This window comes from Leiobunum rupestre, chromosome 7, assembly GCF_980474605.1.
Source record: "Leiobunum rupestre chromosome 7, qqLeiRupe1.1.hap1, whole genome shotgun sequence".
Lineage (NCBI taxonomy): Eukaryota > Metazoa > Arthropoda > Arachnida > Opiliones > Sclerosomatidae > Leiobunum > Leiobunum rupestre.
In genome coordinates, this window is record NC_143390.1 from 54,470,656 (window position 1) to 54,487,529 (window position 16,874).

The 16,874-nt window shown below is 36.1% G+C and overlaps 1 protein-coding gene across 1 annotated transcript; it reads right to left on the reverse strand.

Moving 5' to 3' along the window:
* Positions 1-1,474: 1,474 nt before the first annotated feature.
* LOC149937472 (chorion peroxidase-like) lies at positions 1,475-12,479 on the reverse strand. Its single transcript, XM_090153781.1, has 12 exons — positions 12,278-12,479; positions 11,495-11,627; positions 10,632-10,858; positions 9,009-9,182; positions 8,651-8,908; positions 7,437-7,556; positions 7,231-7,366; positions 5,192-5,308; positions 4,707-4,963; positions 4,449-4,629; positions 3,114-3,283; positions 1,475-1,587 (listed from the first exon to the last, which is right to left on the reverse strand). The coding sequence occupies exons 1-12, from the start codon at positions 12,477-12,479 to the stop codon at positions 1,475-1,477; spliced, it is 2,088 nt and encodes a 695-aa protein (XP_090009907.1).
* Positions 12,480-16,874: the final 4,395 nt, after the last annotated feature.

Genomic DNA, 16,874 nt, shown 5'->3' on the forward strand with positions numbered 1-16,874 from the left:
CAAATTAAGGATTTATTACTAATTCATGATTTAATTTTATCTGCTTAAATGGAAAACGGGTACAAAATAATATTATCACCTTCTTGGCAAACTTGTATAAATTCCAATCGTTTACCAGCTTCATCGAAGATGATTATTTTCGTGTTGTGCCATTTTGCGGACAAATATCGGTTTGTTAAAATTCAAATAGCATAGTTCAAGATAGTGTGGATGTAACTGAGCTATATTTATTATTCTAACAATGTTATATCCCGGACGATGAGTAAATGGTGGTATAAGCGTGGTCTTATGATATTGTTTCTTCCGAGGGTCCGCTCCGGATTTGGGAAACAATTCATTTATAAATGACCCCTTTTTATTAAAACTCTAAATTACCAAATTTCGAAACTGTAACCTGAAGGGAAAATGTTATAGATCGTTTACGATTTAAAACCAGCCTTAGAACCTATATTCCCTGCATAAACCACTATTAACCAATATCCCCGCCTTTTAATCATTCGAGTAGCTTGGAGAGGTTTTAAAATTATTATGACCATGTTTTATTCGATGATAAAAAAAAGTGTTAAACTTTCAATCAAGATATTAAAATAGAAAGCTTGACACTTTTGTATCAATCATTTGCCTAATTCAGCAGTCCTCCCATAAATTGTAGCAATGAAGTACGTGGACTTCGACGGCGAATTGCCAGCGCGATATGTATGCTGCGAAAGCACATTATTAGTTGAAGCTTTCTTGTTTATGACCTTAGTCACTAATGTAAGCCAATTTATTTATTAGTTTTGTGAACGTTGACACCTCTTAGCTCTTATTAAACTTCTGTTCAGGAAAACATTGAAAACTCGTTACTACTCCCTTCCCACGGTTTCAAGTAGTTTCCCACCAAGTTCCTCTTTCCGTAGAAACTTGTGGAGGTTATCGTTAGTAGTAAGTTTAGGGAGCTGTTGCTTTGCAGGGCTTGCCACCACCCTCCTACGCATTGTAACCCTGCCACTTTAACGGTGGACTTAATTTTATAGATTGCACTTATTAAATTACGTCTACATTTAATGATTCCACTACGTTTCCCCTTCGTGCCTTCAAAGGCCTGGTAGCTTAACCGGTCTACAACAGACATCTATTATTTTGATTCAATGATTTACAGTTAGCTTTGCAAAGACGTTTGATATACCAATAAACCTTACTTTTTCGTTTTGGTGGCCTATGAAAAGACCCCTAAAGTGCGCCTTTGGAATCTGGCTTTTAATTCGGTCACTCACGCATCGATTTAATGCCTGTGTACTTTTCAACAAAATGTAGACCTAAATTATAAAACACGAAAACAACGGGTTTTTGTTTTTTTAATAATTTATGGTTTTTAAACAAACAAATGGAAATCGATATCTGGCAAAGCATTGCAATTTTGGATACGGTTCCTGCAAAGTTAAAAAGAGTATACTAAATAAAATTCATTTTAAGTTAAGGTTTTTTTTATATATTACTCTTTGTTGGGTCGTTGAAGAACCCGTTTCTGAATGCTAGGTATGGCATTGGTATTAGCGCAAATGATCTGCGATAAAGTTGTTTTTCGTCGAATTTCCTTTAATTGTTCTGAAAGTAAAAATGAAAGTTACGGGTTTTAATAAAATTTAGGCTTTTCAATCGTCGAATCGAAAAAAATTGTCCATAATATAATTTCTTTTTAAGCGCTACTGGCAGCCATTTTGCATTTCCCGATGCAAGTTAATCCTACTGGCCCTTCAAATAATTTGCAAAATATTTAGACGGGGCACCTAAAGCTACGATTACACTAGATTTTTAAATCCAGTATAAGTCGTTTTTAATGCCAGGTTTGACCAACTAAATTTAGATAAATTGTTCATAAAATCTGGTATCGTGCTATAACTTGACCGTGGCACAACCCTCGCGTGGGGCTTCGAGCTCGGGGGTAATTTTTATGTCGCTTTATCGTTAGTAAAGTAAAGTATTAATAATTCAACAGACAACTAGTAGTTACCATGAATAATAGAATATATATTATTATTTTAAGGACAATTTATATTATATTGCAACTCAGAAATGTATTAGAAACTACATAATTAGTAATTAGAATTTGAGACCCAAATTCATAGCTTCGCCGCTGTTTGTGTAGACCCGAAATTTGACTGAACATTAAATACGCGTTAATCACTTAACTATGGATCCAAAGAACAACCGTAGAAGGCAGTGGCAACAATAGGCTAATTCCTAATTGTATTTAAATATTAATCTCAGGACTCATGAGCCAACCAATCTCCGAAAATAGAAGATATTTAACCACTTGTTTAAATTGCGGGATATTATTTTCTACAATTTAATGCACTTTTTTTAGGCTTTATATTTATTGAGTTTAATTTTCGGGTTCAGAAAAAAATGCCCATGTAATCAATTCAAATATTAACACGAAAAATAAAAAACTCTTGCGTAAACATACAGTAAGTAACACCCCCTTCAGTTGGGTGGGTTTAGCGCCGTCGCGACGTGCAGGTTAAACAGGCGGTTACCTGGAGTGCCAAATTCAGAGGGGCAGTAAAACGTTTCTTCATTTTAAAATTTTAACCAAAACCTTTATATAAAATAAATGTAAATTAAGTATACTAGTACTATTATTTTACGAAATTAACCATTAACGCTTTAATGTGTAAATTTAAATGACTAGATGAAATATTAGTTAACTTAAACTAAGCTTAATCTCTAAAGTGTTCAATATAAATGTAATATGGACCGTAATGTATCCATAAATTCGTTAAGGAGGAAAAGCCTTAATAAATTTCAAAGGCTTGTATTTATAAACACCAATATTAATAAACGACAACGAAGTAGACGATTTTTGGTTCGACATTTCACAGGGCAATCTTTAAGTTATATTTGAAAGATATATATGTCAACTCAAGCACTTTAATTTGTAACTGAAGGTCATTATCTATGTATATATTTCTGATACTTTGTGTCTTTATTGGACATACTAAATTTTAGCTCTTTATTATCCAAATACTTCCTATGGGTAATACTGTCAAAATTCGATAAATCAATATACAACAATAATGCTCATCAATTCAGTTTTCTTTTATAAAAAAGTTCTATTCTGAAATCCTTACTGGGAGTGAAACTGCCAGTCTGTTTCCCGTGCTCGAAATAGTATCTGTCTCCACGTTTCAAGCGTGAAAACTGCAGACCAATTATGCAGCCGAAAGTCGGGCCAACGACTGCTCCGTTCAAATTCATTTCCATTAATCCCCCGACGAACAAATCAATGTCTGACGGATCACTGTTGGACAAATTATCGTCATAATTAATCAACGTATTTAGGGCATTAAGAGTAATTCGAGTGGCTATTCACTTAAAGCTTGGTGCACACATAAAGCTGGCAAGCTAATTTCGAGGGCGCACGCATGAAAAAAAAAAAGTTCATGCACGAGCAAGCGAAGCGTGTGTGAAATTGGGAATTTTTATAATTTCGCGTTCCCTCGCGTGCTTTGCGTCTCATGACTTTCACTGACAACCGAATCTACAATGAGGGAGACGTCAATAATAAGGAAAGTAATTGCAGATTTAGAAATTATTAAGATACGTCTATCTACGAAGAGATTACGATAAGTACTTCGATAGAACACGAAAATTACGATGAGTTCTTCGATATTATCATAAGGGCCCTATATGCAAAGTTCTACCGTAGGGGCCCATGTTAACGGCGTTATCCTAAAGATAAGAAAATTAACGTAGAGACGATAAGGCAGTACCGCCATCTTTGTTTTCAACATTTCTACATGTAAAATATTCTCTTACTTTGTAGAGCAGCCACGCTCGGGTTGATAAAAGCCACACAAAATGCGTCTAAATCTCCAATTTGAAAAAATAAATACCTTAAGAAACAAGTTATCTTACTTCTAAAAGCCTGTTTTTGGTTCAGATCAATCATTTGGCAACGATAAGTGTTCATTTTAAGTTTGAAAGTGACAAAATTGTGAATAAGACTTGGCTACGGTGCTAAGGGCTGGCGGCGGAGATTTCTCTCACCTGGTTCTAAGTTTAAAAACGTTCGCGCACTGCTTCTGCGCATTCATCATGCAACGCCTGAAATTAATTTGGGGAAATGCCTAGTTGAGAACATAACCACTAGGAGGTGCAGATTAGACCTTTGCTTATGGGGACCTTATGATATTACGCGAAGATTACGCTTAATATATAGGCGACAGTTACGCAGGATTCGCCAGATTTCACGGAATACACGTATTAGGCTGAAATCACGTACAGAGGACGCCGAGTACACAGATTACATGGCTTAGGTGGAGATCACGTTAAAATTACGGTAAGTATACGGAAAACACCAAGATAGCGTACTCATTTAAAACAGCTAGTACACAAATTACGCGAATGGATGAGTCGGAGAAAAATCGAGAAAAAACGGATCACAAAAAGGCGAATAAACTTACGCGTAAACGCTCTCTACCAACTTGGCATTCTCGGAAGTCATCACCATCTCTAAATCCTTGAAACTAGCTACCTTGATGTTAAAACAGTAGTCCAAGTATTCGGTGTAACCATGAAGTCCAAGATCACGTCCTCTTTGAATGTTTAACGCTCCTAAATCCAAACCGAACGGGGCTCCACGTACTGAAAAATTTACAAAAAATACCATTCAGTACTGAGAGTAACAGTGGCCGAGCCCATGGTCAAACTAATAAAATTACATTGATACAAATGTTGAGAAATAGATCGCACGAGGTGCCGGTCGTGTTCCTGCGCTGGTTGTTTGGAAAGTCCCCGGAGAATTGGCTCGAATTCTCCGTTGTAGAGTCCGAATGGAAAGAAGAAGTTATCTTTGAGATCGAAATTCGCGGCACTCCCTCCAATCTCCGTGAATAGGTTTTGAATGAGCGAGTGACCAAATCGGAAAGCAGCTGTCGAAAATTCTAGCACGATTGCGGGTCGTATCTTTGGGTCGTAACTGACGAATTACATTAAAAAAAACACATCAAACAAGATAATGTTTCTTTCTGAGTCGCAGTTTTGATGATCGGGACGAATTAATTATAAGATATTATATTAGTTTTGTCTAAGGCAAGAGTGACAATGCCGTGGGGCGGTGTGTCCTGCCTCTCCAACTGGCTGATGCCGTGAAGGATAAACATTAATTAAGTCACGGTGAGAAGAGTCTTATAAAATTTAAGATTACCTGGTGTATCCATTATATTTTGGTTTAAGGTCGAAATGTTTCGTAAAATCGTTTCCGATCACCACAGGCAGAAACTCGTCGAACACAATCATTTGTTTCTGCGCGATAACCAATTGCCTTGACATAACGCGTGGGAAAAGAAAATTGTTAGTGAAGACACTATTTTTCCGATATCGAGAACACCTCCGCTTTCTTTATAACTTTGGATTTTTCTCTATAGGCTTTTTTCGCGAGTAAATGTGGGCGCCGCCATTTTGTACTTACTACAAATTTAATGGATTTATATATGTAGTAAGCGAGAAAAGTACAATTTAATTTAGATCTTTTTATGGCCAGAAGGTGGATTTTTCTAACCCGGCCATTAGTAAATTGGCTTTAGAAGTCGCTGGTTCCTTGGGTATTAGCTTATCTAATTATTTTTGTTGTTAGTTAAGGTCGGGCTGGGTCGGCTTCGGCAGGGTCTTTCCTATTTTTGTTTAATGATAACTTTTCTTAAAATTTTATTTTAGTTAAATTAATAAATATGCAACTTCATTTTCTCCTTCCAAACCACCGTTATGTATTTACTTACGGTACACTCTGTTTAAAAAGTCTTCGACAGGTGAAATTTTTACCGTCTTTTTAATTCTGCTAGAAAACTATAATAGATAGATCGATGAAACCAATTGCAACTATTATTTATTTTCTAATATCTTTCGTTATTTGTCGGCTTCGTCCACCAAAAATTAATAGTTTTGGCAGCTACAGTCAAAACTCATTTTTGACAACTTTTTAAATATTGGTTCTACGGCACTGACTCACAATGGTCGATTCATATTTAGAAAGTGGAAAAATTTTCCCTCTACAACCAACGGTTGAGAAGTTATCGCGTTTACAAACTTTCGTCGAAATTGGGAAACACCTAAAATGCATCAAGCGATTATTAATAACGAAACCTCGACAATTTTAAACCAGCCTTTAATTAAACATGTTGTTGGATCGCTGTCGAAGTTACGTTATTAATAATCACTTGGTGCATTTTAGGTGTTTCCCAATTTCGACGAAAGTTTGTAAACGCGATAACTTCTCAACCGTTGGTTGTAGAGGGAAAATTTTTCCACTTTCTAAATATGAATCGACCATTGTGAATTCAAAAACGCGCGAGTCAGTGCCGTAGAACCAATATTTAAAAAGTTGTCAAAACTATTAATTTTTGGTGGATGAAACCGATAAATAACGAAAGATATTGGAAAATAAATAATAGTTGCAATTGGTTTCATCGATCTATCTATTATAGTTTTCTAGCAGAATTAAAAAGAGGGCAAAAATTTCACCTGTCGAAGACTTTTTAAACAGAGTGTACAGCGGTATACAAATCTTTAGACTGTATGCTAGTTAAGGTGACCTACCCGAATCGAGTACCTTTTCAAAATAAAACACTATGGAATATTGAGATATCGGTATTCATCGAAAATATTTCTATGATAAATAAGTAGGGGTTAACACTCATATTCAAATCGTGTCAAAACATTCGCCCCCTGATAATTAAAAATCGACACCTACAACCACTGCTAAGTTAGCGGTAATGGCGGGCCTAAAGAGTGGTAATGGCCGGCATAATGAGCGGTTATGGCGGCAATGCTGGAACCCACATTTTTCAGTCAATTCAAGGGATTACTTTTATAATACTTATTATTTAAACTGACTCTTGAAAGTTTTGACAATTTTTATACTGTTTCAAATGATTTAACAGGGCCATAGGAATCAATGAAACCCCGTTTGGAATAAATTCATTAGTGAAATAAGAAGTACATATTTAAACTCTTTCTAAGAAGTATCCATTTTCCTAACTCATATGCACACGAAACACGTGTCTTCCCACGTTCCCATTGCATTAATTAAAAATAAATTAGTGCACTTGTGAAATACTAACTTTATACAACTTTTTAATTTGTAAGTATTTCTTGCTAGTGTAAATATTACATTTCATGATTTGACGGATTAGCAGACCAGTGTAGTTTTCAAAGATGCGATCATCGAAATATCAAAATAGAAGTTACCTGGCCTTCTGGAAAATGTCCTCGTCACTAGCCGATGGTGAGATATTCTTTAAGATACGAGCGATTCGATTGTGCTGACGTAGCCACAAAGTGTGCATTGTAGTTAATCCCGGCTGCTGATTAACACGAGCGTCTCCTAATTATAATTAATGAATGTATTGCCCAAATAGCTCATAAATTGGAATAGCTTTAGCAGAGCAACTCACCCGCTTGGAAGCAAATTCTGTCAGGATTGCTTTTTGGCCTGCTACACTGATCAGTCTCGATGTTTGCGCTCTTGGGCAAAAGTTCCCCGGATGTGTTTGAAAACTGAGACTGAAGTTCGCCTGAATTAATAAAACGTTCCTTGTGAAAGCGGCTCACTCGAAACTAGAGGCTACTGGGATATCCTCCAATTTTTAATTCGATAAAAGCTTTTAAATTTATTTATTTTTTTATAAACAAATAATTCAATTTAACATTTTCATATTGATTTAAAAGTTTTAAGACGTAATAAAATCTGATATGAAAACCTTAAGCAGTTGCAATTTCAGAAATACAAAGTTCGCCTACATTAATAAAACGTTCCTTGTGAAAGCGTATCACTCGAAGTTAGAGGCCACTGTGATATCCTCCAATTTTTAATTCGATAAAAGCTTTTAAATTTATTTATAAATTTATAAACAAATAAATTAATTTTACATTTTCATATTCATATAAAAGTTATTAGACGTAGTAAAATCTGACTTGAAAACCATTAGCAGTTGCAATTTCAGAAATACAAAGAATGTATTTATTTTTTTATACTTCAGGAAAATGACATTGTTGAGACCATTTTTGGCTTTGCCCCCAATCCCCGAATGCGCTAACAGTAAGCTCAATTAAATAAAAAAAAATCATCCCGGTACCCCATTGGTTCCTTAAAACATTCGTCTTCCGACGCGTTTGAAGGGCACACCGGTGACTTTCCCCTTCCAATTCGACTATGATGAGTAAAAAAAGTTTGATTAAAATGCCAAAATTTATGGGAATAAATGTGGTTTAATGTGTGTGACTTACGCCTAGGGTATTAGCCTAGCTGATTATTATTTTAATCATAATGGCAATGTTTAAATGCGATTGATATCATAATGTTTAAAATATCATAATTCGAATGATTAAATCGTGGTTAAAAATAAATTATTCGAGTGATTAAATAATGATTCAAACTAACAAATCACATTTCGAAAGATAAAATTATGATTTAAACTAACAAATCACGTTTCTAATTAATATACCATGATTCAAACTAACAAATCACATTTAGAATAATTGATTCAAAGGGTAAAATTTTCATTCTGTCTTAATACAGTTCAATTGAATTTTATTTAAAAGTGACGATCCGAAAAGAAAGCTCAATTTTAAGCGATGGTATGATGTGGTCCAAAATGTAGATACTGACCATTTGACAATGAACGAAGTTGAATAGATTCTTTCAGAGTGCTTCCGTATATTTGGGATCCGTCGACGAAGCTGGTTCTCTGGTTGGTTTGTTGGCGCGGTCCCAGAGTGCATTTGCTGCAAGTGGATGATCTAACGAAGTTCAAACAAGTGACGTTGAACGGACCGAAGAAAGGATCATTGGGCGATACGCTTATTGGAAAACACTCCGGATGGAGCGGTCCTTCGACATTGCAGCATTGGATTGGCCTGGCTTCAACTGGCGAAGAAAACTCTAGAATCAATGTCCGCACTAAGGTGTGGCCAAGTGAAAACACGGAATACCATACCAAACTTGGCACGCCTTAAGCCATACGTACCAGTCCGGCTTATTGGGGTAAGTATCAGATCGTGTACGAGAAACTGGCCCCATTGCATAGTCATATGAGTGGCTATCGGATTGGAAACATTGAGGTCTTTCAAGAGTAACACGGAAACGTTGCGAGCGTTGGGAAGTGGATTACCCGTCACTGATTGTCGCGGAATTGAGATCCCTAAACGGTAAATAGGAATATAGCGAAGGCAATAATTAATCCCAACCCGACCCTCTCCCCTTGAATGATCCAACCTGACTCGAACACCACCGCTAAATTCGATAAGGCCCAGCTGCTGTAGTACTTTATTAATATGTTTGTCTATCAAATCAACCAAGTTTCAACGCTTCATTTTAAAGGAGAACGAATTACCAAATTAAATGGTCTAAGACTCGGTTCTATTGTAAAACGTCACGCAGTATGCCAGTGAACATACACAAAGTAGGTTAGCAAGCCAATTTCCCAAGTTGAGCGAAAGCTTTGGAAAATAGCGATCGCCGAAGAATTTTATTTCCCATCGATTTACAATCTTCTTTCAATGGTTTGAATTTTATGGAACCCCAATTTTCGATATTTTATAACGATTAATTTTTCATGAAAATTTCTTACCTTAGCGGTTCCAAAGATCTTTAAAGCCTAATATTAGAGATCCCCGATTGCCCAAATTTATATTATTTTTGAATGAAGGTACTGGCAAGGTTATAAGACGGCTCTAATTCCAATCAAATATTGTCTCAATTAAATTTCTATTGTGTAAAAACAAAGGGTTCTAGAAAGTTCACGCGTTTATGTCAAAGCGTTGATAAATACCGCTTGTTTATTAGGCTGGAATTTTTTTTTAGTTATGGTGATATTCTCGCATAAGCATGTATTCCGGTTAACGTATAATATGTGGCGTCATGATTCCCTGGGGCAAATGGGACCTGCGCACGGTCGACTTTCCTTCTCTTTGTCGGTAAGGGGGGAGATACTCTGGTACAATCGCAGGTAGGTGGATAATATCTTCGGGAAATCAAGAATTTATGTATTTATTCATACATCAGGAGAATGACTATAATAATAATCATAATAAGCTAAACTAATACCCTGGGCACCACCCATGTCATCTAGCAACCTTTAATGACTTTAATTCAAGTGACCGTGTCGAAATTGACCCCGGCACGAGAGGGGGGAAGAAAGTGTCGAACTTTGTTCCTTTGAGGCCCTAGGCTTAATTATATCATAAGGCGCTAAGTAAAAGTGGTTTTCAAATTTTTTTTATTGCTATGTTAATTTTGAGGACTTAATGCGCCTACTGGATAATCCGCCACTGGAAAGAAAAACGTCATGGGTGAGCGCTCACAATCGCATCGGAAAACAAGCGATTTGGGGACTCAATATGATTTATTGATTTTAGGGAAAGGAGCCTACGTTGCGAGCGTGAGAGGGATTTGGAGAAAAGCTAAAAATTGTCTCAATATAGTCATTTTCCTGAAGAATTAATCAATACATTCTTGGGGAAATTTATTCGAAACGAATACCAGCCAGACATTCTTTAGCTATTAGAAATGAGGTCGCTATCCATCAGCTTTGCTTCTTCAGAAGTCTCGCAGACTACGTTTTTAAAACTTAAAATAATTGATAAAATACCGTCTTCGTATTTGGCTGGCAACAATCTTTCGAAGCAGGTGTTGGATCGGCCCCAAATAGGTTTTTCGGGATTGTTGCAACTGCCATCTATCGTGCGAAACACGCCGTCGACGCAGTTGGTGAGATACTGGGCCAGACATTCTTTGACGGCGTTTGCTCCGAGAGGGCTGCTAGACAGTTTCAGCAGAGGAAGACCATTCGTTGCCTGCGCAGGAGTTAACTGAAATCTTAAGAAGATATTAAGAATTCATTTTTATCTTTCTGTCATAATGGTGTCCCAAAAGTTCGTATAATTTTTCATAAAACAAATAAGTACAAAATATGAAGTTGTTTCGCCTCATCGACTCCTATCCATGAAATTTTCAGTGGCAAACAATAAAGTGAGGTATTGTGGAAAAGCTTCAACTTTAATTTGATCTAGACACGCTGATTAAGTTATATTTAGATTTTCAAAATGAATTTTATTTGATTTCAACATCCATGTGTTTCTTCCGTTGATATTTTATTCGAAATCAATTTCCATGGTTGGAAAAAATTTGTCGCTTCCGAAAGCCCTCAGGTAAAAATTACCCTTCTTCATTTTATGAAGAAAACTTCCCCTGCGTCGTTACGTAGTCTGCTCGGCCCGGCCACTCTTCCGGGCTTAGAGAGCAGCAGACGACGCGTCAGTCAATTTTAGGAAGCACAGAAAATAATTTTCTCTTATTTTTTTAGGTCGTTTTAAAGGTAGGTATCCCCGTTTACTAAAAATTGCCCAATTGTAGAACCATGCCAATTATATTTTAAGGCGCTGCGGGGAATTTGCTGTATGAAAAGTTTAGATAAAATTGTTGTTTGTCAAAATATACTAAACCGAAAACTACTTCTTTTTCAGAAATTCGGTTGCTCCTTCAAACACATTTTGTTCGTCTTGCATTATTATGGCTTCTGCATTGACCAGGAAAGACATTTCATGTCTTGATTCGGCAGAAACTTCATCAGGCGGGATGAGACCATCTAGTTTAATAAAAACATGCTGTATTCTTTTATGGAAAACAAATTTAAAATAATAATATGACGATAGTAGTAACACGGCCCGGGTCCTGGGAAAACTATTTACTAGGTGACAGAATACCTAGTAGAGTGGTTTATTTTTGTTTCTATTCCAAAAATGAAGTCATGTGATCTAATCATTTTTTAGCTGTCCATTTGTCCAAACACCGTTTTCCGTGGTCGTGTATTCCGCTTCAGTCAAAATTTAAACAAGCCAACTAAAGTGATGTCAATAGATTTGATCGTTTAATGTAAGCAATTAGTTCAAAATCTAATATTATTGTTGTTGTTTTTTCTCATGAGCTCTTAATATTAAATTTTAGGCCACTTTACAGAACCATCAGCTTCCTCTTCCCATTCTCGTCAGGCCTGAGTATTCAGCCCGACAAGGCTCACCGATTAATTACTTTAGTCAACACCGTGGGAATTGGCCTATATCCTCTACAAACCGCAGAAACATTATTTCAGAAATATAGAATTCGAAATCGTGTAGTGAGAACTTGAAGGAGTGCATATTTTTATTCGTTATTGTGTACAATCTACAATCGTACAAGTTACCTGTCCAGGGTTTCGATGGGTGGATTAACATTTAATTGTCCTGAAATTTATCTTACCATCGGCAGATAGTTTAGTCTCAGTTTTCACATTAGCCACAAGCATATTTTCTGATTTTTTAAATGCTTCCTCTATAAAGGAGCTCAGACTATCGGACAAGTTCACTTTCTCGAAAAAAATCGAATTATCGTAAGTAATGGTTTGAATTAATTGCAGGCAGTTGACCACTTGAAAAACGATTATAACGAGGAACCGAATCATTACTGATAGATTTCCTTTAAACAAATGGATAAGTTAAAATTAGGTAAATGATCGGAAATAAAACAAACATCTAGCCTCCATTGATTGTTTAAGAACTTTTGAGTTGCGATTTGAAAAAAAAAATATTTAGCGACCCAATTTTGTATTTTCTCTATTAAATAAATCTAGGCTTATACCCAATTAGAGATAGAGGTATGTATATTTGATTTATTTTCTCCTCTAAATCGTCAGTAAACCGTAAAGACGCTAGAGTTTTAAGAGATGTATTTTTTTCAAAACGTATGCTGCATGGGGCAGCACAAATTAGTTTGAGGAGGCTGGATCCGGGGTCCCTTAAATTTATTGTTGGCCCCCGCCCCACATCATCTGAAAAGTAAGCTAAAGCCTAGCCCTGGCGCCTCCAACGTTAGCAAGTAGGTTGATTTCCATAACTACGGTGACCTACACGAAAAGTGTTTATTTAAATTCCATTGGCCAATTGGTCTTTAAACGGACACACTTTTTGTCTTCCACCAGCGCTCGTTTCACCTCGAAATTGGCTACCCGTTGCGTAGGCCCTTTTGTGATTGCTGTGTTAAGGGTGGGAAAGTTTTAAAAGGTACGTTTCACATTCGTGTTTTGAAACTTCACGTTGAGCGTAATACCAACAATCTCTCTGAGCCTCCGGCTTCTGCGTGTGATGCGGAGTCGGAGTCTGATCAGGTCTTAGTACCTATGGCTGTTGCCCCTGAGGCCAACATTGATAGGCCTTGTAGCGCGTTAAGCAAAAATGAACATTCCCCTATTCCAGTTACTGGACGAGTTATTTACGCGTGATTTTGCTAGTACTCATTTTGTCTCATATTGATTGTTATTTCCTTCTAGTAGAAATGTATGTAAATTCCGATATTGTGATCAATGAGTTTTTTTGTTGTATGATTACTGCAATGCGATTGCATACAAATTTCAACAGTTTTTAATTCGAGTACCTTTTTGGCCATTGTAAATAGTAAGGTTTACCTTAGTGTCTTTTAGTGTGTAATAATGTTTTTTTTTTGTATTAGTGGTATTGTGTTTATTTGAGCGTTTTTATTTGTGTTCGCGTGGACGCTCACGGTTGAGTGGGGGAGAGTTGTAACGTTTTTATGCATATAAAGTTGGTTTTGCCCTAAAGCTGGTTCCGTTACACGGGTGTGATGAGCTAGGGCAACAACGCGGCTCAACGAAGCCACTCTCCACCTTCGTCATGGGTTTTTCCCCGACCCGAACGAGTTGGCGATCATGCGGTCATCCTCGGAACGCCCGCGAGGAGGGAAAACTAATAAGGGGTCAGTAGCAGTAGCGTTTTGGACCCTGCGCTGAAAGTCGAGCGATGTTCTCGATCCCTCGTGAGAAAATCGACATCCTATTCTTTTTCCCCGTTTTTAAGTCGAGCAATGAATATTGTTAAGTTAATGAAGAAAAATTCATTTTCTATTTACTTCAAATTAAGAAGGACAATTCTAGCTAATTTGCATCCGAAAAATGGTAGACACATGAACTAGCTTTATGTTCATCCCCCCTTTTCTTATCCCCGTTTGACTCTATTGGTACATGCTCGCGCCATCTGTGCTAGAATGGTTTCCTTTCTAAGTCTGCAACTGGGTATAGAGGTATTCTTCAAAACACTGATCAGTAGTTTCCAGGGCGAGCAATCTCATCCTATACCCTGAACGTGATAGATTCGATTTCTTGCACAACGAATGATCGGAAAATGTATAGTACTAGTGTAATAAATGTTTCAAAGTTTTCCTAAAAAAATTTTGCCTTTTCATCTTGAAGGTCTATTTTCAATTATCCTTAAAATTGAGTGGAATTGTATTAAAATTAAAATAATTTAATTAAAGTATTCGTAAATGCTTAAAATTTAATCAAAACGAAGGATAAAATTGGGTGGGACCCGTATAAAATAAATCTAACGCGACTTCGTGTTGGTATGCCTTTTGTCCTCGTAGGTTTGGTTTTTTCGAATATAGCTGTAAACGGCATTAAAGTTTGCGAATTGTTCTTGTTAATTGGAATAAATGATTAAAATATTTATTTGCACATTTTTTTAAACTAATTGATATTTACACTTATGTGACCGGTTTGAGAACGTTAGATTTTCATCGTCAGATACCAAACTTACTTGACGAGTTACGTAACAATTTGGGTGCCATCTGTAGGTACTAGTATTTAATTTAGTTGCAAATTTAACGATATTGATGTAAATATATTTTTATAATTAAAGAAATCACTAAATAAATTTCACAGTTACGTGAACTAATTTTCAAATTTAGTGGTAACTTCAAATAAATTGTAAGAGATGGCGCTACATTGCTGGTCGAGTTTATCATTGATGGCTGAATTTTTGTTGAGAAATTTCCACATTCGGTACATAATATTTATTAGAATAGGATGACGATAATTTCCAAATTATTGGATCAATGTTTCAAGGTCGATATCGCCGTCATTGTAGTAATTGTTGTTATAATAGATTGTAGCTTATTTTCCAGATCGTCATTTAGAAAGTTGAGATCGCCATTTACTAAAGATCGTCAAATAGGTCCACCCTGTATTTGGAGGGGGGCGCAAGTAAATCTATTGGCGCCCTTTAGCTAGAGCAAAGCTTCGAAACTATATATGTTTTGTCATAGCAGACCGTAATGCTGCTGTACCTGCTAATGGTTTTCTCTAACAAAATATTTCATTATCTAAATGAGGTTGAGTTTCATGGACATATTGGTAATTAAGCATGAGGAAAATTTTAAACCATGATCCAAAAAATATTTTTGAAACGGTTTTTGTTTTTTATCGGATTTTAAAAACAGTTTAAAGCAATGAATCGAGGCTAAAGCAATAAAAAATTTTATGAAAAATATTCGTACCTGACTGATGCGATGTCTACTGTGATGATTGAACTCTCTCCGAACGCGCAAATATATTCGGCGTGGCTCGTAATTCACAGCATTTTCATGATGCTTTAATCGGCACACGTTAGCCCATAGTCACGTATATTAATAATAAATCACAAATGCCGGAATCTACTCTATGTCGACCTAAAAATGGATGTACGAGCCGTAAATAGGGCTACGCGCGAGTAGCCGTTGACGAAAACGGAAGCTTTGATCCACCTACCACGCTTATTCAACTTGTTTTGTATGTTAATTCGTAAGAAATACATCTAAAAATGTAGGTTGTTATTAAGTAAGACGTTTTTGGGCCTGCAGTCCTCCTCACTAACAAAATTATTCATGAACTAAGTATGGCACGCGAGAGTGGTTTTGATCAGGTAGGCCAATCTCAAATTAATAACTTTAACTTGACCCAATTTTGTGTGGTTTTCCTATTTAGACTTGTATGATTAGTTTTCTAAGGCTAAAGCAATAATTGTAATAGGGTTGTTAATTTTCCGGAAAAATAAAATGCGGAAAAATTTTCAGAAAATTTCCGGAAAATTTTCCGAATTAAAAATTCAAACATCTATTACTTCTTAAGGGTTTTTAATTTTTTAAACTTTTTATGGATATAAAATGTCTAATATCAGTAAACATACTACAAAACATTAATAGAGTTACATTGTTAATCAGTTTAAATTAGTTTAGAGGTTTAGTTTTACTTTCAGATTCGAAAAAATGAGACGAATATGCCGCTTTATTTAAATTTTCAAACAATATATTAGACTAATCTGGAATGAAAATTTTTTTTTATTTTTTTCGGAAAAATACGGAAAATTTTCCGGAAAAGAAGCCTTGGTCATTTTCCGGAAAATGTTCCGCGGAAAATTTTCCGACTTACAACACTAAATTGTAAGGTGATATTCAAATTGAAGGTGTTTAGAATATTTTTTACGTCATTTAGGGGGTGGTGCTATTTTCGTTCTGGAGGGAAGGCGGTTGATTGCTTTGAGCTACGTAATTGGTGAACAGCTCGTAAGGGTGATGGCGCTATTTACGTTCAATACAAGTTTTTGTTCGTCTTATCGGACAATTTTTGATAACGAATATACGCGTATTAAATAAGTTGGATTCCAGAGGACAACATTTCTTCGGAATTTTCGAATGAAAAAAATACATATATCTAGCTTTATTTGATTTTTAATGCTTTAACGTTTTTAAATAAAATGAGTAAGTAACGATAAACATTATTTTTTACCGCCCTCACGTTTCACTTATTTTCAATAGGTTAACTACTATAAGTTATACCAAGATCAAAAATAATATAAAAATAATAATCAGCTAGGTTAATACCCAAAGCATCACCTTAAGCCCAAGTCATATAGCGACTTTTAATGCCTTTAAACAGGTGGCTGGGTTACAATGCTTAGGAGGGAGGGCGGTGGAAAGCACTTCATGAAACGTGAGTTAACAGCGATTATGTAGCGGAAGAAAAACCACT

What these genes read in the sequence shown, in the direction of transcription:
- LOC149937472 (XM_090153781.1), bottom strand. Translation starts at nt 12,479, where the DNA reads ATGATTCGGTTCCTCGTTATAATCGTTTTTCAAGTGGTCAACTGCCTG. An exon ending in ACCGAATTTCTGAAAAAGAA is followed by an intron (nt 10,859 to 11,494) that starts GTAGTTTTCGGT and finishes TATCTTCTTAAG; the next exon opens with ATTTCAGTTAACTCCTGCGC. An exon ending in TACCCCAATAAGCCGGACTG is followed by an intron (nt 8,909 to 9,008) that starts GTACGTATGGCT and finishes TTTCTTCGCCAG; the next exon opens with TTGAAGCCAGGCCAATCCAA.